Genomic DNA, 19,850 nt, shown 5'->3' with positions numbered 1-19,850 from the left:
CTGCAACACACTCTGCTGACAAAGTTGACCTTTTCGCAGCAATTTCTGGTGTTTGTGAAGTCATTTTGGTTGCATAAACCAAAATGTTAGTTTGCTTAAACTTGGTATAAGTTTAAGCAAACTAACTAACATTTGCTTTAACAAAGAGGAGATCTAAGGGTAAAAGTAATTATTATTTCATATTAAGGTACTGCAGCCACAGTAGAAGCACAGATTATCATATTTCCACCACTCTGACATTTTAACTGACGTCCCTGATGGTGTTGAAATGTGGTCTTGTTTTGTGATGTGGTCTTGTTTTTTTTTTCCTTTCTCTTCTTTTTATAGGAGAATTGCAATGACTAAACCCACTCAACTGTGTCATCGAACCCTTGCTGAGGCAGTTGGACGCAACGGAGAAATAACGTTTTAGGGTTTGTAAAGTATGATCAACAAATAAATTTTGATCTTAATGTTCTATAATCAGAATTTAACTGGACTTTATGCAATTAATCTATATGTGACTGGAAAGCATTGGAAAGGATAACATTGATTTCAATTGAGTTTAAATTAAATGTTAATCATTGATAATCTACATCGGACTATATTTAAATATTAAGTCAGTCTCATAATCTCTCAAAAATGTATTTAGACCAAGAATTTATTTCACTTCTCAATTATCTGTTTTACACATAACAAATTTAAAGGAATAGAAGCCCCTATCATAAAGCACTTCAAGACATCACTAAAGCTGCAGCAAGTACCTTTACACAATAAACTACGATAGCCTATTATGGCGTGTTTTAGAGAAACTCTCTGTAGCAGAGTCCTAGTCAAAGATGACTGAGATACTGAATCTTTCACTTCTTCTTTCATCAGTTTTCCCCTAATTTTCTCACTGGGTTTCCCCTCGTCAGTCAGTTGAGCTGTCTGACATGATAAAACCCGGCGATGTCTGAACCAATTAGAGACTTTCTGTCTCCATCCTTCAAATATTATTTAACCTCTTGACTGCCTTTGCGATGAAAGTCAATGAACCCATGAGGTCACCAGTGTCATCGTTACAGTCAAGGTTGTTAAATATGAAAGAGTCGGAATCTGCATGGAAATAGATTTAATGCATATTTCTGGCAATTTGGCCAGAAATTCACTCTGCACTTAGTTTTTTTAGGAGAAATGGGAATTTAAAACAACGCCTCCAATATGATGAACAAATTAACCAAGTGGACAAAGAGCTCATGTAGGAGGCTTGGTACATGTGCAATAGTAAAGAGATTACAGAAATGGAATTTCACACAACTTAACCTAAATCATGGTGGAGGGAGTGTGAGAACAGAGAAGGGATGCAGAAAATTAGAAATGATAAAGTCGGAAGGAAAAAAGATAATACATGAAAATCGACAGGAAAGCTTCCTGTTAGAATTCCATCCTAATTGACTTCCAACCACTTTCTCTCCTCTGACACGATTGATTTTACGGATTACAGGCTGGTCCAGCAGACACAAGGCAGGGGTTTCAATAGCTGTTGCTGCACACAGCTCATGGCGAACCAAAAAGCATGTTGGCATCTCTTTCTTGTTGAAGAACCAGGGCACATTGCAGCTAAATCAAGACCCACACAGATCTAGAGCAAGCCCAAACCTACCATGCGCACGCAAAGTTTAAATGCTTTGTCCACACACAACTACAACACACACATATAGACAGAAAGAAATGCACATACACTGCTTTGCGCGCTGAACGAGTAGGCAAGTCAGCAGTCACATGCAATGCACCCCAGGCGGTTGACATGAAGTGTCATGAAGAGGAAGCAGAGTCAGATTGACAGCACGTCCTTTTGACCACAGACAGCCACAACATATCACTGGGACATGTCGACCAAGAGAGCCCCCACTAGCAACAAATGTGCATGTCACAGTGGCCGACGCACATTTTAGCTACGGGAGGCAGGGGAGCCTGGTCAGGGCATTGCAGCAGAAAACAAGGCAAAAGACACAACGAAACCGTCTCATGGGATGCATGAAACCAGGCAGAGGAAGAGAAAGCTGAGAAATCTACGGCGAAGTATGCAACAAGGAAGTAGAAAATCGTCCTGATTAGAGAAAACTCATTTACAAAGTGTTTATTGCTATCTTGGGGGTGTTATGTTTAGATTTAGAGATGAAGACTCCTGTAGATGCTAAGTATCCATCTAGATTCTACACAGAAATGATAACATTTAACCCAAATTTGAGATATACTAAAAATAAGATGAAATGGTCAGTTGCAATAAAGTATTGGCCCATTTCCCTCACTGAAATTAAAAGAATGTCTATGTGAGGCAGATTTATTAATTCAACATCTGTCATAGAATTACAGTAACAATACCGATTGAAAATAAAAGCATGCACCACTTATTTCTATGTCCTGGTTTAAAAGGAAATATTTTGTTCTGGCAATGTTTTAAGATAGCAGAGGACCAATCAAGTAATAGACTTTATGTTTATTATCACAATTTATTTCAGAGACCATAGTAACACCTACATTTCAGGATTTCCCTGAAATGTAGGTGTGTCATAATGCCTGGTGGGCCACCAGGCTTTCTTTATCTTCCCCACTAGGCTAAGTGTTGTCTGTTTATTTTAGATATGTGTTTTGACACACCAGTAACAGTGAAAACGGATTAAGCTAGGCTTATAGTTGAGGCATTGAACTGGGAGAAACAATTACCTAAAGGAACTGTGTAAAATATCATATATTTATGAGCTGAGGAGAGCATATTGGTAATGAATGAAAGTGGCTCGAGAATGGAGCCTTCAGGAACCCCACAAGTGATCTTTGCTACCTTATATTTGTAATCATCATATGACATAAAGTAGGCATGCGCTGCCAAATAAGATCTTGACAAATATAGCACATTCAAAGACAGACTGATAACAACTGCACAAACTAGATACACAGACAAGTTTTACAATTTAAAGCTGTATAACAGACACTGATTTGTAAATAAATGATGAAATCCAGAATTAACTTGGCACAGAAGATGACCAGTGTGTGGCAAGGCTTGAATCTTGTGTTGACCGAAGGACACGAAGAATGCCGAAGACAATGAGAGGCGTTTATCTGTCAAAGTAAAGATAGAACCATGGTGATGTAACACTGCAAACCAAAGGAATGACCTAAAGTGCAAGGGTGACTGCATGCACAAGCAAGCCTTTTCTGCTGGTTAAACAAATTATGAGCCGCGGTGATGCCAGGGTGAGCATGTTGGCCCAAGTCACTGGCTAAGCGGCTGTTCCATGGAAGCATGGAGGCATGGTACGACATGTGGTTCATCCCACCCGGCAGCCGGAGTCGCAAGAATGACACTTGTGTGCACGCTGCTGTGATGCTCGGTTCAGCTGAGAGCCATAATAAACAGTCAGTGCTCCACAATACAAGAGCGTTTCTTGTTAAATTGCTTTAATTGCTGCCCTAGAGGAGTGTTTGATATAACGACTACCTCATTTCGTTCTGCAAACAACTCATATTTAATTTCTTCATTACTTCATTAGGTAGTTGATGTAGAGCAGCTCAGGCTCTGACAGACTCTGCTAAGATTTTGATGAATCCCTGAAGCAGAAAGTGCATTTTTTTTAGGGGTTTACCAAGGCTCATACATCTCTCAATCCTGCATCTATCTACTCCCTGCATATTACTCTCTGCATATTTGGGAATGGGTGGGCTGACCACTCTGAGAAACACTCTGAAAGCATTGATTGCTTTCCCAGAGCTGCTCATCTGAAGAAAAATGCAGCTTCAACAAGCTGAAGTTTCCAAGTATTATGTTGGTTGCACTCACAAAAAAAAAAAACCTTTCACTCTTGTTCTCAAAAACCGATATCACCTCAAGACATAGGGAGCGCAAACAGGCGCCACATGCAACAGAGACATAAAGGAAAACAGGCATAGAGAGGAGAGAAGGAACGTCAGTGGAGGAAGAGGGGGGACTGATGTTAAATGAATGTATAAAACTAGAGAGCATGAAAACAGAGACGAGTCCAGGTTAGTGAGAGGGAGAGTCTTCACGCTTCGGCGAACGTCATGCCATAGGGCCTGATTCTGCTGACCTGCTTTCTTTCGCTAACAAAGGCTGAGCTTTTGCACACTCCAAAATCGTTTCCACACGTGCACACAACACATTTGGAGATTTGCACGCTCACTTAAACAAAGCCTGTGTTCACAAGTGGAATATGCAGGTCCACAGGCACGCCGCCACTCAGGTTCAGCTCCATGCGTCTACTTACATCTTTGTGCACAATATATAATATCTTGAAGTTGATCTTTTTCATCCCTTTCTGACAATTGCATTGTTGATATAGGGAAAGAATTGAGATGAAGAAGTTTGTGAAAATACTCATTTTCACACTGGGAGGTTTGATAAAAATGTGCATATAAAAATAACTCTACATATTAATGTTTTCCATATCCATGGTTTCCAAAAAGTAAAGCAGGAACTAACAGAAATGACAGAATAACAGAAATGATGCACTAATGCATAATGTTTAGTTTTTATACATTTTTAAAATATTGTATAAATGATGTAAGCTTGGTCCGACTGTGCTAGCTCTGTCCAGTCCAAACAGGGATGAATAACATTGTTAAGCTTTTTCAGTTTGAACTACAGCCTGTTAAAATCATCAGGAATGTAGAAATCACAAGGAGTAATGAAGATGAGGAGGAAAGAGTTGGCCAAAGAAGATGGTGTTTGTGCTGTTGCTGCCACCTTCATCTTTATAAATAAAACAATGAATGACATGTACCTCTGGTCGGACTATGTGATCTGGTAAGTAGGTGACATAATCTGTGTCTGATTCGGTCTTCAGTTCGGTAACACCTCTTTGGGTTTGGCTTTGGTCCAGTGTTGGGTCCATGGTTTCACATTCAGCACTGGTAGCAGTAGTAATAGCTCCCTTATCAATTTAAGGAGCTTCCAGTGTTGCCTGTCTCTGATGTTTCTCCCAGCGTCTTTCGCTCGCTAGAAGGAGGTGGGTTTAGGCACTTTGTCGGTAGGCTTTTGGTTTTACCTTGCAAAGGTAATGACCACCTGTTTGAGCCTTCATCAGTTTTGCTCATACAATTGACTCCTGGAGAAAAATGTTGAGAGCACAGTGGGAAGTTGTGTTTGGCTCACACCTTTGCTCTTCTTTATTTTTCATGTGGGAAATAATCCAGACTCACCTCACTTTTCTTATTAGTTACAGCCAACAGTGATGCAGTGTGGCATGCAATATGATAATCAATAACTCAGGCAAAGTTAGCCTTGCTGTGTTTACTCTGTAGATTCTACCACAGAATGGACCCGACTACGCCAGCCCAGCAGGCATGGGTCAGGTGAAAAAATGGCAACAAAAGGCATACAGTTTTACATATCACAAACACCAATTTTTTAGTTAATAGGAAAATTACAACACATTTAGGCCAACATGTTCAACTAAACGTGGATCCCTTTAAAGCATTCATCTATATTCTTACCACAAACAAGCCCATGCTTAGGTAAGATTGTAGCCACAGCATAAAACATGACAATTTTCATCCTTTTTGCAAAGTTGTTTTTGTCAAACACTGAAACAAGTCTAAATTGCATCAACAAAATAAATGTTATTGAAAGTATTATGATTAAGATTAATAAGTATTGTTTAGGTTTACTGGTGTTTTCTCAGCATAAATATTTGCTGCAAGGTTAACTTAGTGCATTAAACTGTCTATGTTGGTTACATGCCGGTTCAGGAAATTGTAAAGTGACTGCAAAGTCAGTCACTTTACTTTACTATTTTACTTTTTAAGTGATCTTAGATGGTGTTTATTTTGAACTAAAACTGAACATTGAATTAAAACTTCTTTGTCTTAGAAGACCTAAATTGTTACAATTTTCTGCATGTTTTTTAATCTAGATTAAACATTGAAAGTTCTCAAAATATGGTAACCTTAAGTGAAAATGACTCACTGCATCACTGCATTTAAAGAAAAACAGGAACAATTCTGTGACTATATTTTTACAGTCTACTTTGTTCTATTTAAAACAGAAAAATCAATTTGTTCCTTCTTAAGACTGTGTTGCCTTAGGGTTTGGAAAGTGTAGCAGCCTTCTTTCTACCAGCTGACTTGCAGCACACAGCAATAATTGGGGGAGAGGTAGTGCTGTGTTACTCTATTCTAAAAAAAAAAACACTGATTACCCTAGCACATTTTCAGAGCAGGAACAATAAGCTACAATTCGCACAGGGTCACCAAAACTGGACGGTAACAGTTTGAATAAATGTTGCCTCGTCCAATGAATCTCATTTCTGCAGCGACATTCAGATTTCAGGGTCAAAATTTGGTAAAAACAACATGAAAGCATGGACCCATCCTGACTTGCATCAATGCTTCAGTCTGCAGCAGTGGTAGAGTCTGGAGAATATTAACTTGGCCCATTTCGGACCCCATAGTACCGCTGGAACATCGTTTAATCTCTGCAGCTTACCTGACCCTGTCTACACCTTTACAACCACATTTCCAACTTAACATGGATGCTTCCAGAAGCATAATTTAACATGACAGTGAGTCTTACTCCACTCATCTCAATCCAATAAAGATTGGATTGAGATTCAAAATCTCCCCTTTTGAATGGGAGATTTGCATCATAGATTATGTCGATGTGGACCAACCTCTGATGAATGGCTCCCACACATTGTTGAATATGTACCTTGCAGATTTAAGGTAGTCCAATTCGGTACTACAAAGGTGTACCTAATAAAGTGGCTGATTATTGTATTTTCTTGTTTTATGCTGTGTGCTGCAAGGATGCCTATTATGGCAGAATGCACTGCTCAAGTTGATTGTTTGAGTAAACCGATCATTCAAATCATCGTCAGTCAGTTTTCATACCAGCTTTTCTTCCTTTTAAAATCTTACTGACAAACATTAAGCTTCTGACAGAAAGAAAATGGCCTATTCCGCAATGAAAAGTGACATTTCTTAAATCTTTCATGCACTATACAGTTATTTAAATCATGTTCTCTGTCATGCAATTCCTATCCAAACCTATTCTAACTCTCTCTCTCTCTTTCAGTCGTGTAATTCGTCTGTCCTACTGACACAGTAACACCGAAGTGAAGAGGATGGTGGAGTGGGAGTAAAAAATAGACTGGAGTGGAGTGGCCTTTTCCCTATGCTAATCAACGTAGGCTGAAAACGCTCAGAATAAGATGAAGGATTCGTTTGTCTCCTTCCAAATGAATCAAATGCACACCGTAAAAACACAAATCCTCTCGTTTCTCTGTGTTTTTGTGCCTTTCCCCCCCAGAACTACCCCTCCTCCCACAATGTTATCTGTCAATCAAAGCCTTTCATTAGAAGGCGCGACACACCCACCACAGCATATCTTCCACGTTTCCCACTATAATATCTTAATAATATAATCGGTCGTAAATTAGGCTCAGCAGAACTCATTTTCATCGTTTCATCTCATTTTCGACCCTCCATGTTTCCCCCGTATGTCCTCGCACCGCTGGACAGATGTAAACCGCTGCTTGCCATGTCGCATCTCTCTTCTACAAATAAATCGCTTATTTCCTGTGTTTTTCTCAATTACTTGAAAGCGCCAGCATTAATCCAATCCAACAGGCTTTCGACCTCTAGGTCCTTATATTAACGTTCGCGTGTATTTATCCCGATCATTCAGAAATGTAACGCGATAATCCTTGCTTTATTCATTTTAGTTCTATTGAACTGCTTCCACTGCAGGATCAATAGAGCTGAACAGGCACTGCTTCGGCTTCTGCTTCTGCTGCGGCTGCACTGCTGCTTGCGCTCAACCGCTGCACTATGCAACATGAATGTCAATGTCAGGTTTTATATACAGCTGCGGTGCAGCGGTTCGGCCAGGATACATCATCCAAAATCACTTGCATTCAAGCACTACAGGGATTCATGTCTCTGCGATTTAAAAAAAACAACAAAAAACTGACAGGTGTTGATGGTTTTTTTTTTTTTTTTTACCTTTTTACTCTTTTTTCCCCCCCACCGTATAAATATATATTTTACAATCCACGGAGGTCCACTCACCGTCACTGCGGAGTGTCTGACTGCGTTGCACGCCGTCTGCCGTATCTCGGCCGCGCTCCCCGGTTTCAGCAGGTTCTTGGTGAATCTCCGGGTCGATTCGGCTGCCATCTCCTCATCTGAGCGGACCGAGTGATTTCTGCGACAGCCCCAGTCAGTTCCTGGCCCCTTCGCACCTAACCCGATCCTTCCGAGTTCTGTTTACACATACGCATACGCACCCCCTCACACGCAGACACAGCCTTGCGCACGCACACACACGCTTCACACATACAGCGGCGTGTCTGTGATACGCTCAGCATCAAGTTAGTGGCTTTCTCAGACGTTACTCATCGCACGGGCTTTCAAATTAAAGTCCGACTCATAACCTAGAAATGAATGCCTCGCTGCCTTCAATCACGGCTTTTATTTTGAAGGGACACATTAAATTTCCGTACTGCACAAGATTCCGTTTTCTTTTTGTAATTATTCCGCGTTAAATTGCCTATTTTAACTAATTTTGAATCAAAATATTTTATATGGGTGCTCTACATTTACTCAAGAGAAATAAAACTCTCACTTCTATTTTATTTGATATTTCACTCAGGCCTTTATTAGAAACAGCTCATATATTGGCTGGGAAATGTCAGACAGCCTTTAGCAGTCCAGTCACGATCAAGGTAGGCTTAGAATGACGAGGGATACACACGAGCCAACACTGACACCTGCTGGAAGTACTTAGCTATGGCACTCTAAATGACCTGTCGTTTCCTATCGTTACATTCCCATTTTATTTCTGAATAAAGGTTCTTCGCCTTATTACCAGTTTGGTATATCTACATTTATCAAAATTAATAGGTTAGGTTTAAAGTGCAAGGTAAACATAAACAAAAATACATTTCTGTGTTTTATTATCGCTCTAAAGTTGAAAATAGGTTAATCTAATTGCAATTTACGATTATCTTAATTAATTTAACCTGTTGTGTGATAAGAATGCAGTCAAGTGGGGTTCGTGGCATGTTTGGAAGCTTATTCGCGTGTCTGAGAGAGAAACTTTTTGTCTCTGTTGAAGATCGTTTTAATGCACACGTAGCGCCTCCCAGAGGACAGCTGGAGAAATGTTGAATGTGAACTGGTATTTTGTAGTTTCTTACTTTAATAAGGGAATGTGAGTTGCACATGTCTAGGGCAGTCGTTCCCAAACTTTCCAGCTTTTGATCCATAAAATAAGAACGCAAGAGGCTCCCAATTGAACATACAAATATTTTCATATTTTTATTTTTAATGAGTCAATTGAGTGAAATCAATGAATGTGAATGTACAATGAAATCAAATTGTTGCCTCTAGCACTTTGAAAACAAGTGAAAGTGTATTTCATAGTCATATTGCCCCACCAACAAACTAACCTAGAAAAATTACAATTGTGATTATTATAATCACTGGTGGGATGCTTTTAGGGTCAATGCAACCTCCAACTTGTCAACAGGACAAACAAAAAAGCAAAATAATTTATTGACATCATGGATCCTTGTCTGATATCAAGTGACATTAAATGTGTCACTTTATTTATAACTTAGGATTTGTCAAGATTTGTGGATTTGTCAATTAAGTTGACAAGAATTCTGATTACCTAAAATAAGCATGAAAAACTAAGAAGAAAGAGGAGGAAAGAAAAAATAAAGAAACTAGAACATTTCTGAAGAAATTTAAACGGGGCCTGCCAAAGTGTGCCCGTCGTTTGGAACCCAGCCTTCTGATGCTACAAATTAGCATCAATGCTAAAGTAACCTACAATGTAATCAACCATCACCATGTCTGTAGTTCTAACATTCTGCTCAGCCTCCTTCTGTAGTAACTCAGAGTTCCACCATCACTGTAGTTCCTAACTGCTAACTTAGCCCTCCTCTGTAGTATCTGAGTGTTCCACCATTAATGTAGTTCTAACCTTCAGCCATCATTGTAGTTCTAAAGTGCAGCTCTGCCCTCAGCCAACTGGCTCTTTGAGCCTCTAATAAGGAAATTGTTGAGTTAAATATTAAAATAAGTAGGAATGAGATAAAAAGTGTTGTTAAGGAGTACATGAAAGAAAAATGGCAAGAACAGTGGGATAGAGGAGAAAAGGGGAGATTTTATTATAAAATTCAAAAAAGAGTTGGGGGGTATAGAAAAGGTAATAGGAATAGAAGGGAAGACGATATTATTTCCAGAATCAGATTTGGGCACAAAAGGTTAAATAGTACTCTTAAGTTAATTAATAAACACAGTACAGGTTGTTGTAAATATTGTGGAGAGATGGAAACAATACAGCATGTATTTTTAGAATGTAATAAGTATGTAAGGGAGAGAGAGATGTTGGTTAATGAGTTGAATAATCGTAAATTAGATTTAGAAGAAATATTTCAGAAATCATCAGGAGATATAATATTTGAGAGTATTTTTAGATTTCTAAGAAGAACGGGTATTATGGGGAGGGTATAAGCGTGTGATCCATACTCCAACCTGGAAGGTGGCGGTAATGCACCTGTAAGTTGTTTGCCAACCGCCATAAAACAACAACAAGAAGAAGAACTGGCTCCTTGCGCCTGCTGCGCTGACGTCACAACCGCATGCGCAAATGCGGCTCTCTTTTTTCGCTTTGAGTTACCATGACAGCTAGAAAAGACAAAGTCGTATTCCAGACGCAAATAAAACAATATTATGAACTTTGTTGTCTTCCTAATATAATGAGCTTTTAAGTTTTCATGGATTTCCAAGCGGTCCTGAATTAGGAAGACAGTGGCTTGTAAATATTGGTCGCTACCAGTTAAAGCTAACGCCGCACAGCAAAGTTTACAGCCTTCACTTCACTCTGGATCAGCTTCTTCAGTCTAAAGAAGGTAAAGGAGCCTCCTGTGTTATTTCCATGTAATCAATTCTGTATTCAGCCTGAAAGAGAGTTTATGGGAACGAGAGAGCAGACCAGAGCCAGACAGCCGAGCAACTGATCCGCCTGTACACACTGCTGTAAACACCGTCCTGCTTCACAAGAAGCATGCAAAACTAACAAAGTGAAATAACACGGAGACCTTAAGGAACACGGCCATATTTTTCTAAAAGCAACAACTTTGAACCTGAACAGTCAGCTGAACTAGAACTCCGACACCAGAGCTGCTCTACTGTTAAGCTATGGGCTTGTTGTTCCTCAGGCTTCAGAAGCAAAAAGCCTGAACCGTAAAATCCCCGTTACTTGGTCTCTGACACTAACGACAATAAACGCACGTAATATACTTGAACATAAGGTAAAAACATTGTCGGTTAGAATGGATGAAAAATGTTTAGATACTTAAATAGCACATTTTTACAAGGAAAATGTCAGAGAATATTGCCTACTAGCATAAGCTAAAGCTAATGTTAGCCACAAAGTTTAAAGAAAATAAAACTCACCTTCGTATCTGTGAACGTATAACGAGGCGAACATCTTAAAACCTTCCTCCAGCTACTTATTGGGGCTTCGGATCGATGTACATCATTAACTGTTACCTTGGACAAGCCCTGCAAACACCCAGTGTAAAGAGCCATTTTCAATAGATGGGAAACGATTGAGCTGCTTTTCCCCGAACGCGGAAGCTGAGGTGCAAAGAGCCCACTGTCATGTCTGTGTGAGACAGAAAGGTGGAGAAAGAATTCAACCTTTGTGAGACACACAGTCAGTTTTTCTGAAAAAAGCAGTCCAAACAACTCCTTCCTTCCTGTTCAGGAACCATGAGATGTATTCGAAAACCGTTTGAAGCGTGTGAGAGGGCTATTTCTCGTCTTTAATAGTACCGCGATTCATATCTGTACCTTACTCACAGTAACAGCAGCTATGAGAGAGAGATGGTGTCATCATGACCGACTATCATACCAATAGAGTCATATTTGTGAGCGTGAGGGCAAGTTAAAAACTGTTTTGGGGTCAGAAATCCACTCCGTTTCTCACTCTAGCAGAGGAATATTGGGTAAGGCAGTGCACTAACCTGGGAGATGTTTATTTTATGGTAAAGGCTAATATTAGTGCACTGTCTAAAACAGTGTGCACTAACTTGAGAGGACTATTGCGGTTTTTATTTTGAAATTTTCAGTAAGCTTAATTTTAAAGGGCCACAAGAATCCCATGTGTAATGGTTGGGTAAAACTAGTCATATAATGCCCAAAACAGCAACCTGTTGTGAAAAGTATGAAGGCTTTTATTATGTAGGGTATGTGATGTTTGTGGTTGTTAGTTAAGGGGTATCCGGTTTTGTTGGAGCTATTTATTCTTTATTTCTTTATGCATTTGAATTTTGTTAGTTTATTTTTACATTTCTAGTTTTTGTATTATTTGCAGGTTAATAATTGTCAATTCTATTTATCTTTTTGTTTTTATTATTTGTTCTTATTTATTTGTTTTTCTAAAGACAGGAAGTGAGGTGGATCAATCCACTTTCTATAAGTGTAGGGGCCTGGTAAAGGACCAGCAGGCATTTGGGTTTGGGGCCTATGGTTTTTACCAGAGCACCAGTGCAACAGGGCACCAGAGACAGAAGTAGATAGGAGTAACAAAGGAATGTTTGAAAGTTATAAGTGTTTGCTGAAAAAAAAAAAAAAAAGCAACCAAGATAATCAACAAGTTTGGACATTAAACTTTTTGTGCCTGCGTGAAGAATCTGGACCCCAGTACCTCATAGTGGCGGATGGAACTTTTTATTGGATGTTTGGTTTGACAAACAATCGCCACTACAGGTTTCATGAGTCATATGGTACTTACTTCCTTTGCTCTTTTGCCAGCTTGTCTGTATTAAGTGATCCTTCAAGGTGCTATTTCTATATTTCTAAATGTCAGCTCAGTTTGAGGATTAAGCCTCACAACTTTCCTTACCTCGCAGCTTTCCTTAAAAATCTTGTGTGCAAAACAATTACATTGCCGTTATGAACTGAAGCTACGATTTGGGGGCCGGAAACTGTTGTGCGTCAGTGTTGATCCTCTGGGTGGCAGCATAGCACCACCACTTGCACAAAATAAGTTGATCCACCTGAAAGTTTAAGTAGTGAAAATAGTGATCGTTGTAATTTCATTATACCCATGTTTATTTGATTTAAGATGCTCACTGATTTTAAACCACAACCAGCTGTCAATGAAACCACACAGAGGCACTCCTGACGGCAACTTAAAGACACAAATTAACTTGACATACACATTTTGGGCTGTGGGAGGAAGCTGGTAATGCCTTGAGAAAACCCACACGTGCTTGTGTTTATCCATTTCTTTTTGTAGTTGAAGGAAATTGTACATGTTTTATTCTCAAGAAAATAAAGTTAAGAAAAAATGATTCATACCCTTCTCAGATTTGTATTTTAAAAAATATTTCATCGTCACAAATATGTTTCTTTTTTACTGGAAGTAGTGTTAATGTTTCAGGGCTATTCTTGTCGTATGGGAAGGATTTATTTTTCTGCTTCTGTTGATCACGAATGCAAACACATGATGTCTGACTACAAACATTGAGTGGCTGATGCAGCATGGACTGCTTCAGTAGATACAACAGTATCCAACCCACCACTGTATTGTTCAGATCTTTCACATTCTGGGAGAAAAGATCAATCATGCCCAGAAAGAAAGTTTTTGTACTTCAAGGTCTTGCAGACTGGTTTAATTCCTAAATCCTGCCATCAAAAATGAAATGGCACTGATTCTAAAACTTTCACAAGTGGCTTCTAAATATTTCTGAAGACATTATGCAAATGTGTTGCATTGATGTGGACAAATACAGCCAGAAAAGATTGGACTACAAACGAGAGGATTTTGAGGTGCTGTCTGCTGTGGTGCATGATCTCCTTTGATGTGCTCTTTGCAACGTACAAACCAACAGCTATGTTGCACCCTAAAGGGAGAATATGTAATAATCTTTGAAAGAAAAAAGTTTAAAAGCTCTTCAGAAAACCTTGGGAAGTATTTCTTGAATCTGGCTTGGCCAAAGTAAAATGAAATGAAAAGGAAGAAAACTGACCCTTTTTTTTGCCATGTACAGTACAGACCAAAAGTTTGGACACACCTTTTAACTCAATGAGTTTCTTTTATTTTCATGACTATTGACATTGTAGATTCACACTGAAGGCATCAAAACTATGAATAACACATGTGGAAATATGCACTAAACAAAAAAGTGTAAAACAACTGAAAATACCCCTTATATTCTAGTTTCTTCAAAGTAGCAACCTTTTGCTGTGATTACTGCTTTGCACACACTCTGCATTTTCTTGATGAGCTTCAAGAGGTAGTCACCTGAAATGGTTTTCACTTCATAGGTGTGCCCTGTCAGGTTAATAAGTGGGATTTCTTGCCTTATAAATAGTCATGAAAATAAAGAAAACCCATTGAATTAGAAAGGTGTGTCCAAACTTTTGGTCTGTACTGTATATAGATTGCATTTTACTGGAATTTTATGTGATAGATCACCACAAACCAGTTCAATCCGTCATCTGCAAAGAGTATGACTCAGAAATGCAAATGTCTCAAGACATTTCTGTCCACCTAAAGTGACAGGTGGGCAACCTGAATGCCTGAAGTAACTCTGGAGGAGCTGCAGAGATTCACAGCTCAGTTGGGAGAATCTGAGCAGTCTCAAAATAACGCTTGTTAGAGGTTGCAAAAGACTTGGAGGAAATGTCCCCTCCAGAAAGACAAAATAACTTAATCATAAAGTCAGATCTACAATGGAAGCTGCAAAAACTGCATAAAATAATGAACAGCAATGTACTGTAGTCAAGAAATGCCTGTTGGTATGCTTGAGCATGATGAATCATAATGCATTAGTCAGGCACCGAGTTCCCCCCATAATCCCGGCCTTGTATGGCTGACAGCAGAGGGTAACTGAGAGGTGAAAAGTGAAATGTATAATGTGAGAAAAAAAAGAAGAAGAAGAAAAACTTACAACAGCCAAGACAGCAAAACGAAGGAGTGAAGAGAGTGGGAAAAATGCTGGATCACTTCAGGCACAAATTGGACATAGTGCAGCTTTAGCCAGGCAATATTTCTTGTCAAGTCCCCAGATTCAATAACAAGATAGCCCTCTCCGGCATCCAGAGGTTTCTAAATCCAAGATGGTCTCGAGGATTGAGGAAAGAAAGGGGCCGTTCATAGCCTTCAGGGATGGCTACAGGGTTCCTTTGACCAGAGCTTTGACTAAGTGCCTAATTTTAATTTTCTTTCTCATACAACAAGGAGTGGATGTCCATCTGCAGTTAACATATCCCTCTTGGCAGCACAGAAAAGAATGATTCTAGTAAGGTCAGGGTTTGTGTGTGTTAGAAAACTCTTAAAAAGCTGTAGTCATGATACAGGGATTTGAGTTTTGTGGGAATTGAATCAGTCTGATGGTAGACGTGAAGCCACAGAGGGACTGCTATGTATGCAGAATGAAATTTGGGAATACTGAAAAATAAACAAAACGGCCAAAAGTAGGGATTGACATTAAAATAAAACAATTGGGAGCTTTCTGAACACTTGTTCCTATAAACTTGGACAAGCCAGTGCTAAAAGACTGGAAGTTAGAAGTTGACTGAAGTATGTTTCATGAATCTCTCGGATATATCTTTTTAAATGAAGAATTAAAGTAAAAATTTGTATAAAGTTTAAGGAAGAAGTGGTTAGTTAAGCTACACTGAGGAAGCAAATCGTCTAACTTTGTTGCTAGTACGTTATCAATAGTATGTGTTCTTTTTATTTTGAAATATAGATTTGAGGGGAAAAAAAAGGAGTCATTAAATTTAATCAAAGATTTCCGTGAATATTTCCCAACAACTGAAATTATTATTATTATTATTATTATTTGAAGTAAGGAAGAAGTGCAGGTATTTGAAGCCTTCCAACTGGGAGTGCACAGCAACACAAGGGGGAAAGGCAGCACTACAGTGTTTTAAGCTCTGGACATCTAGAAAGCTGATGTCAATCCAGAACGTTGTACTGAAGGAATGGCGTGAGAGGTTTGACTCAACTTATAGGTAAACTACTGCAAAAGAACTACATATTTCCCTTAAAATGGTAAATAAAACTTAAAAAGAAAACTTTTCCACTCCTTTGAGCTTAAACTAAATTGAATTTACCTGTGAAATTTACAAAAGCCTTTGAAGTTACCATCAGTGCGTCTGATTTGTCCCTACAAAACTGTCTAACGTTACAAATGATGACTGTCACCCATCACCTAGAAAGCTATTTTACTGATCCTTTCATCAGTGGGGAAAGTCATCGAGAGATCTTGAATCTCTAACTATGATTCCTGATCTGAAGTCACACATGAATGAGTCTTGACACAGAGGTGCTATCTAACTTCAGCATCAACGGGTCATCAGGATCAGTTTATCATGGTTTGCTCTAGTCTTGTGCATTTTTCGTGCTTCTGCAGGTGATTTGTGGTGAAATGCAGAAATGGACCTTCACTATAAGTCCGAGCTTTAGGATATTAAATGGCATCATGTTCTTATTAGTTCTCTACTCGGACTATCTACCTTTTTTTTGTGTTCTTTGGCAAATTGTGTATGTGTGTGTTAGGTGTGTGTGCGTGCATGGTTGTTTGGCGTGTGTGTAGGGGTGTACGTGTGTGTGTTTAAAGGAGTGTCTGATGCCTGGGGTGAAATCAGGCAGATAAAAGGAAGTGATGAGGTCTGGATCTTCAGCATCCTGACAGCTGTAGATTAAATTAAAGAACTTCTGACAAATCAAACAGATTTCGCTCTCTGTCTTTCTCTCCATCTCACTCTCTATCCCTTTTCACCCCCAGAGCCCTCATCAGGCAAGCTGGGTGCGTAGCTTTAAACAAAATGGATTTCATCTTTAAGGGCTTGAGTGGGCTTTGAAACAGCACCAGCTGCCGGGCCTGCTTGTCAGTTGCTTTTTTTTTTTTTTTTCAGCCCCTCTTCTGGACTCATTGGCTCAGCTTCTTTTTTTTTTTTCCAAGAGACTTCAACAAACTTGAGCCATATTGCGGCAGATAAAGGTAGAACATCAGGTCTTCAAACCCTGACAGTAATTGAGAGATGAAACAGACACATTTTTCAGGTTCTGAGAAGCCCACTCCGATCGGCACATCAAATGCTCTCACGTGGGATTCTGGCGGATTGACAGGGAGTCGTGCTCTGCTCCCACAGGATCAAGATTCTGCTGCTAATAGGACGTTAGCACTTCATAGCGCCATCAATTGGAAGATAAATCCAATAAAACACAGAAATATGTGTTAAATAGACTCCCCTTGCAAGTAAAAACGAAGCACATATGTGCAACCTCAGGTGCATCTATCATCATCATCGTAAAGTTACGATGATGATTGTCCGACGATGTATAACTGAAAACATCCTTCACATTTATCGGCAACCCTGTTAAACGTGAAAAAGCGCTTTAAATAAATAAGCTAACCAATTTCAGCAGTAGCAGTAAACATTTTAAAATGAGAGTTAATTTGTTTTCAGTGGAGATAAAAATCCAAAGTAATTTTTCTTGATCAAAATCCAAATTACTCCTGTGGTGAATGTTTAATTTTCTGGCCAAGGCCACCGGATTTTTATTTCAAGTTCACATGACCTTTGCAAGAGCATAGCAATAGGCATAAGATACTTTTCCATATGTCTATAAATCTTTGTCTCCTCTTACCAGTGTCCATTTCAAGTCAAAGCTCCAGAACTCCTTAGCAAAATTCATGTTTATGTTTGTGATGGTAGGTTAAAAAATAGTTTACCCCTGAATGTAGAAACAGCTTTAGGCACGTAGCTGTTTTCCTCTAACGTTTGAAGATCAACATACAACTGTCTTACATGAAAGGGATGCTCTCTTGTCTTTCTCATGTTGAAGAGAGGCAAAGAGATATGTTTCTTTTTTGCATGTCAAATTTTAAGTGATGGGAGTCCTTCATTTTCTAGTAATAGTAGATCACTAATTAAATCCTACTTGACACTGATCAGCTTAAAAATAATAAATAAATAAATATAAATAATTGTTTAATTGCAATGAATTTTATAGGACATGTTAAGGTTGCAATAGAGCATGGAACTAGTGATTTAATAAAACAAGGAAAAGACACATGCATCATTTAATTTCATAATTTCTTTCCCCACGTGGAATTTTTACCTTTTTTTTAAGTTCACATCTATTATAGAGCATTGAAAGCTTAATTTATTTTAAAGGGTTTTATATCTTTTTTTTTTATGGAGGGCACCGATCAACGAAGAGGGAGTTTCATACTAAGGTTAAATTCTCTTGAATACTGCACTATGTTAACTTCTAAGTCAGATATTTTTTTGAATTTTACACCTAGGCTGTGGTTTTAATTGTGTTTGTGGATTTTTATGAATGGGAGTAAAACTAAAAGTTGTAATGTAATGTGTAATGTTTTTTTTTTTTTTTTTTTTACAGTGCAAAAATTAAATGTGGTTTTGTTGCTTGATTTAAAAAAACAACTCTTTGCAAATTGCACTTTAAACTAATACAAAAAGTGATGTGTTGTATGCTCTATTGTATGTTTTATAAGTTATATTAAGTGAGGTTAAATGTTAACCCGTTTATAAAGCCACAAAACTGTAGATTGTGCAAAAATTACACCGCATATAATCTCCAAGTCACTAGAGAGCAGTGTTGGGCAGCGATAAAAGGGAAGAGGGTAAGCGTATGTGTGTGTGTGGGAGAAAAACTCGCCCGTATGCAGCCGTGTTTGGACTCAGAAATGCAAGGCTGCAGCAGCTGGCCAAATAGAGTGAGCAGGGAGTCATGCAGAAGCTGTGTGTGACTGTGTGAGGAGGGAGCGGTGCAGACCGCTGAGGAGAGGCCTTCTACTCGCTCCGACTCCTCAAACCAACAGAATTAATAAGCTCGTTTGCCAAGAAAAACACTCTAATCAGTGGGTTTCCTCTCATTAAAAGTTAATTAGTTTGACACGAGTTTCCTGCAGAAGAAAGTATTGGCCACTTAGAACTCATTAGAGCCAAAGGAAAACATCAAACTGAGGAAAGCAGGAGAGGGGAGAAAGAAGGAATGAAGCACACACACGCACACGCGCATTCAAACATTTTATCATCCCAGCGCACGCTGAGAGACTCACGCAAGCTGGCAGATCTACAAATGTGTGTATTACTTTGTCTTTTCAGACTGTTAGGAACAAATGTAAACATCCCTGCCAGTAGACATATACATAAAGTCATACATAAGTATTGTACATAAAAGAATCCTATAAGTACAGCAAACTGATTTGAATGCCTTCCTAGAGGTCATCTAACTTATAATCTCAGGTGTATCTGAAACCCTGAAATATACAATTTTGTACTCAACATATTGTATTTTTTCCCCAAAATCTTTTTGTTGTAGAAGCTGACATACAATTAACTAAAACAACACTTAAGCGCTCAAGTTAAAGAATGGAAAAAAAAACATCCAGACAAAGGCATGTGGAGAATCCCACGAAAAGAAAGGCAGCAGCCGGCCAGCAGATCCGAATCTAGAAGAAAAACCTTTTCTGTGAGGCTGAAAGGTTATCCAAAAGCAACAACCTAAATTGTTGCTAATGTGACATACTGTTGTGCAAAATAAATACATAAATAAATCAGATGCTGCAAAATAAGCAGAATTCAAATTGAACCCATGCTGATGTTGCGGTAAAGCTTCATGTTTCTGTTATTTCTTCACATCTCTTCGCAACAACGCTTTCTGAACACCCACTTCAATATTTCATTCAGTGCTTTGCTAATGAAATTTCAGTACTGAAGACAAAGGTAGAAGCAAATTTATGAAGAAACTCCAAGTGGTTTAGAATTAGGAAAGAAAATCACAGAATTGTCCTGTAATGCCAAAA

At 38.8% G+C, this 19,850-nt stretch overlaps 1 protein-coding gene across 1 annotated transcript in view; it reads right to left on the bottom strand.

Moving 5' to 3' along the window:
• Positions 1 to 8,289, bottom strand: part of dock10 (dedicator of cytokinesis 10) — a 71,984-nt gene extending 63,695 nt beyond the window's left edge. Inside the window, exon 1 of the mRNA XM_032545169.1 lies at positions 8,047 to 8,289. Within this exon, the coding sequence (XP_032401060.1) occupies positions 8,047 to 8,154 (108 nt within the window). The 5' untranslated portion in view covers positions 8,155 to 8,289. The remainder of the gene's footprint in view (positions 1 to 8,046) is intronic.
• Positions 8,290 to 19,850: the final 11,561 nt, after the last annotated feature.

This window comes from Xiphophorus hellerii, chromosome 18, assembly GCF_003331165.1.
Source record: "Xiphophorus hellerii strain 12219 chromosome 18, Xiphophorus_hellerii-4.1, whole genome shotgun sequence".
Lineage (NCBI taxonomy): Eukaryota > Metazoa > Chordata > Actinopteri > Cyprinodontiformes > Poeciliidae > Xiphophorus > Xiphophorus hellerii.
Note: the sequence above shows the minus strand (reverse complement) of the source record. Positions and strands in the feature narration are given on the sequence as shown.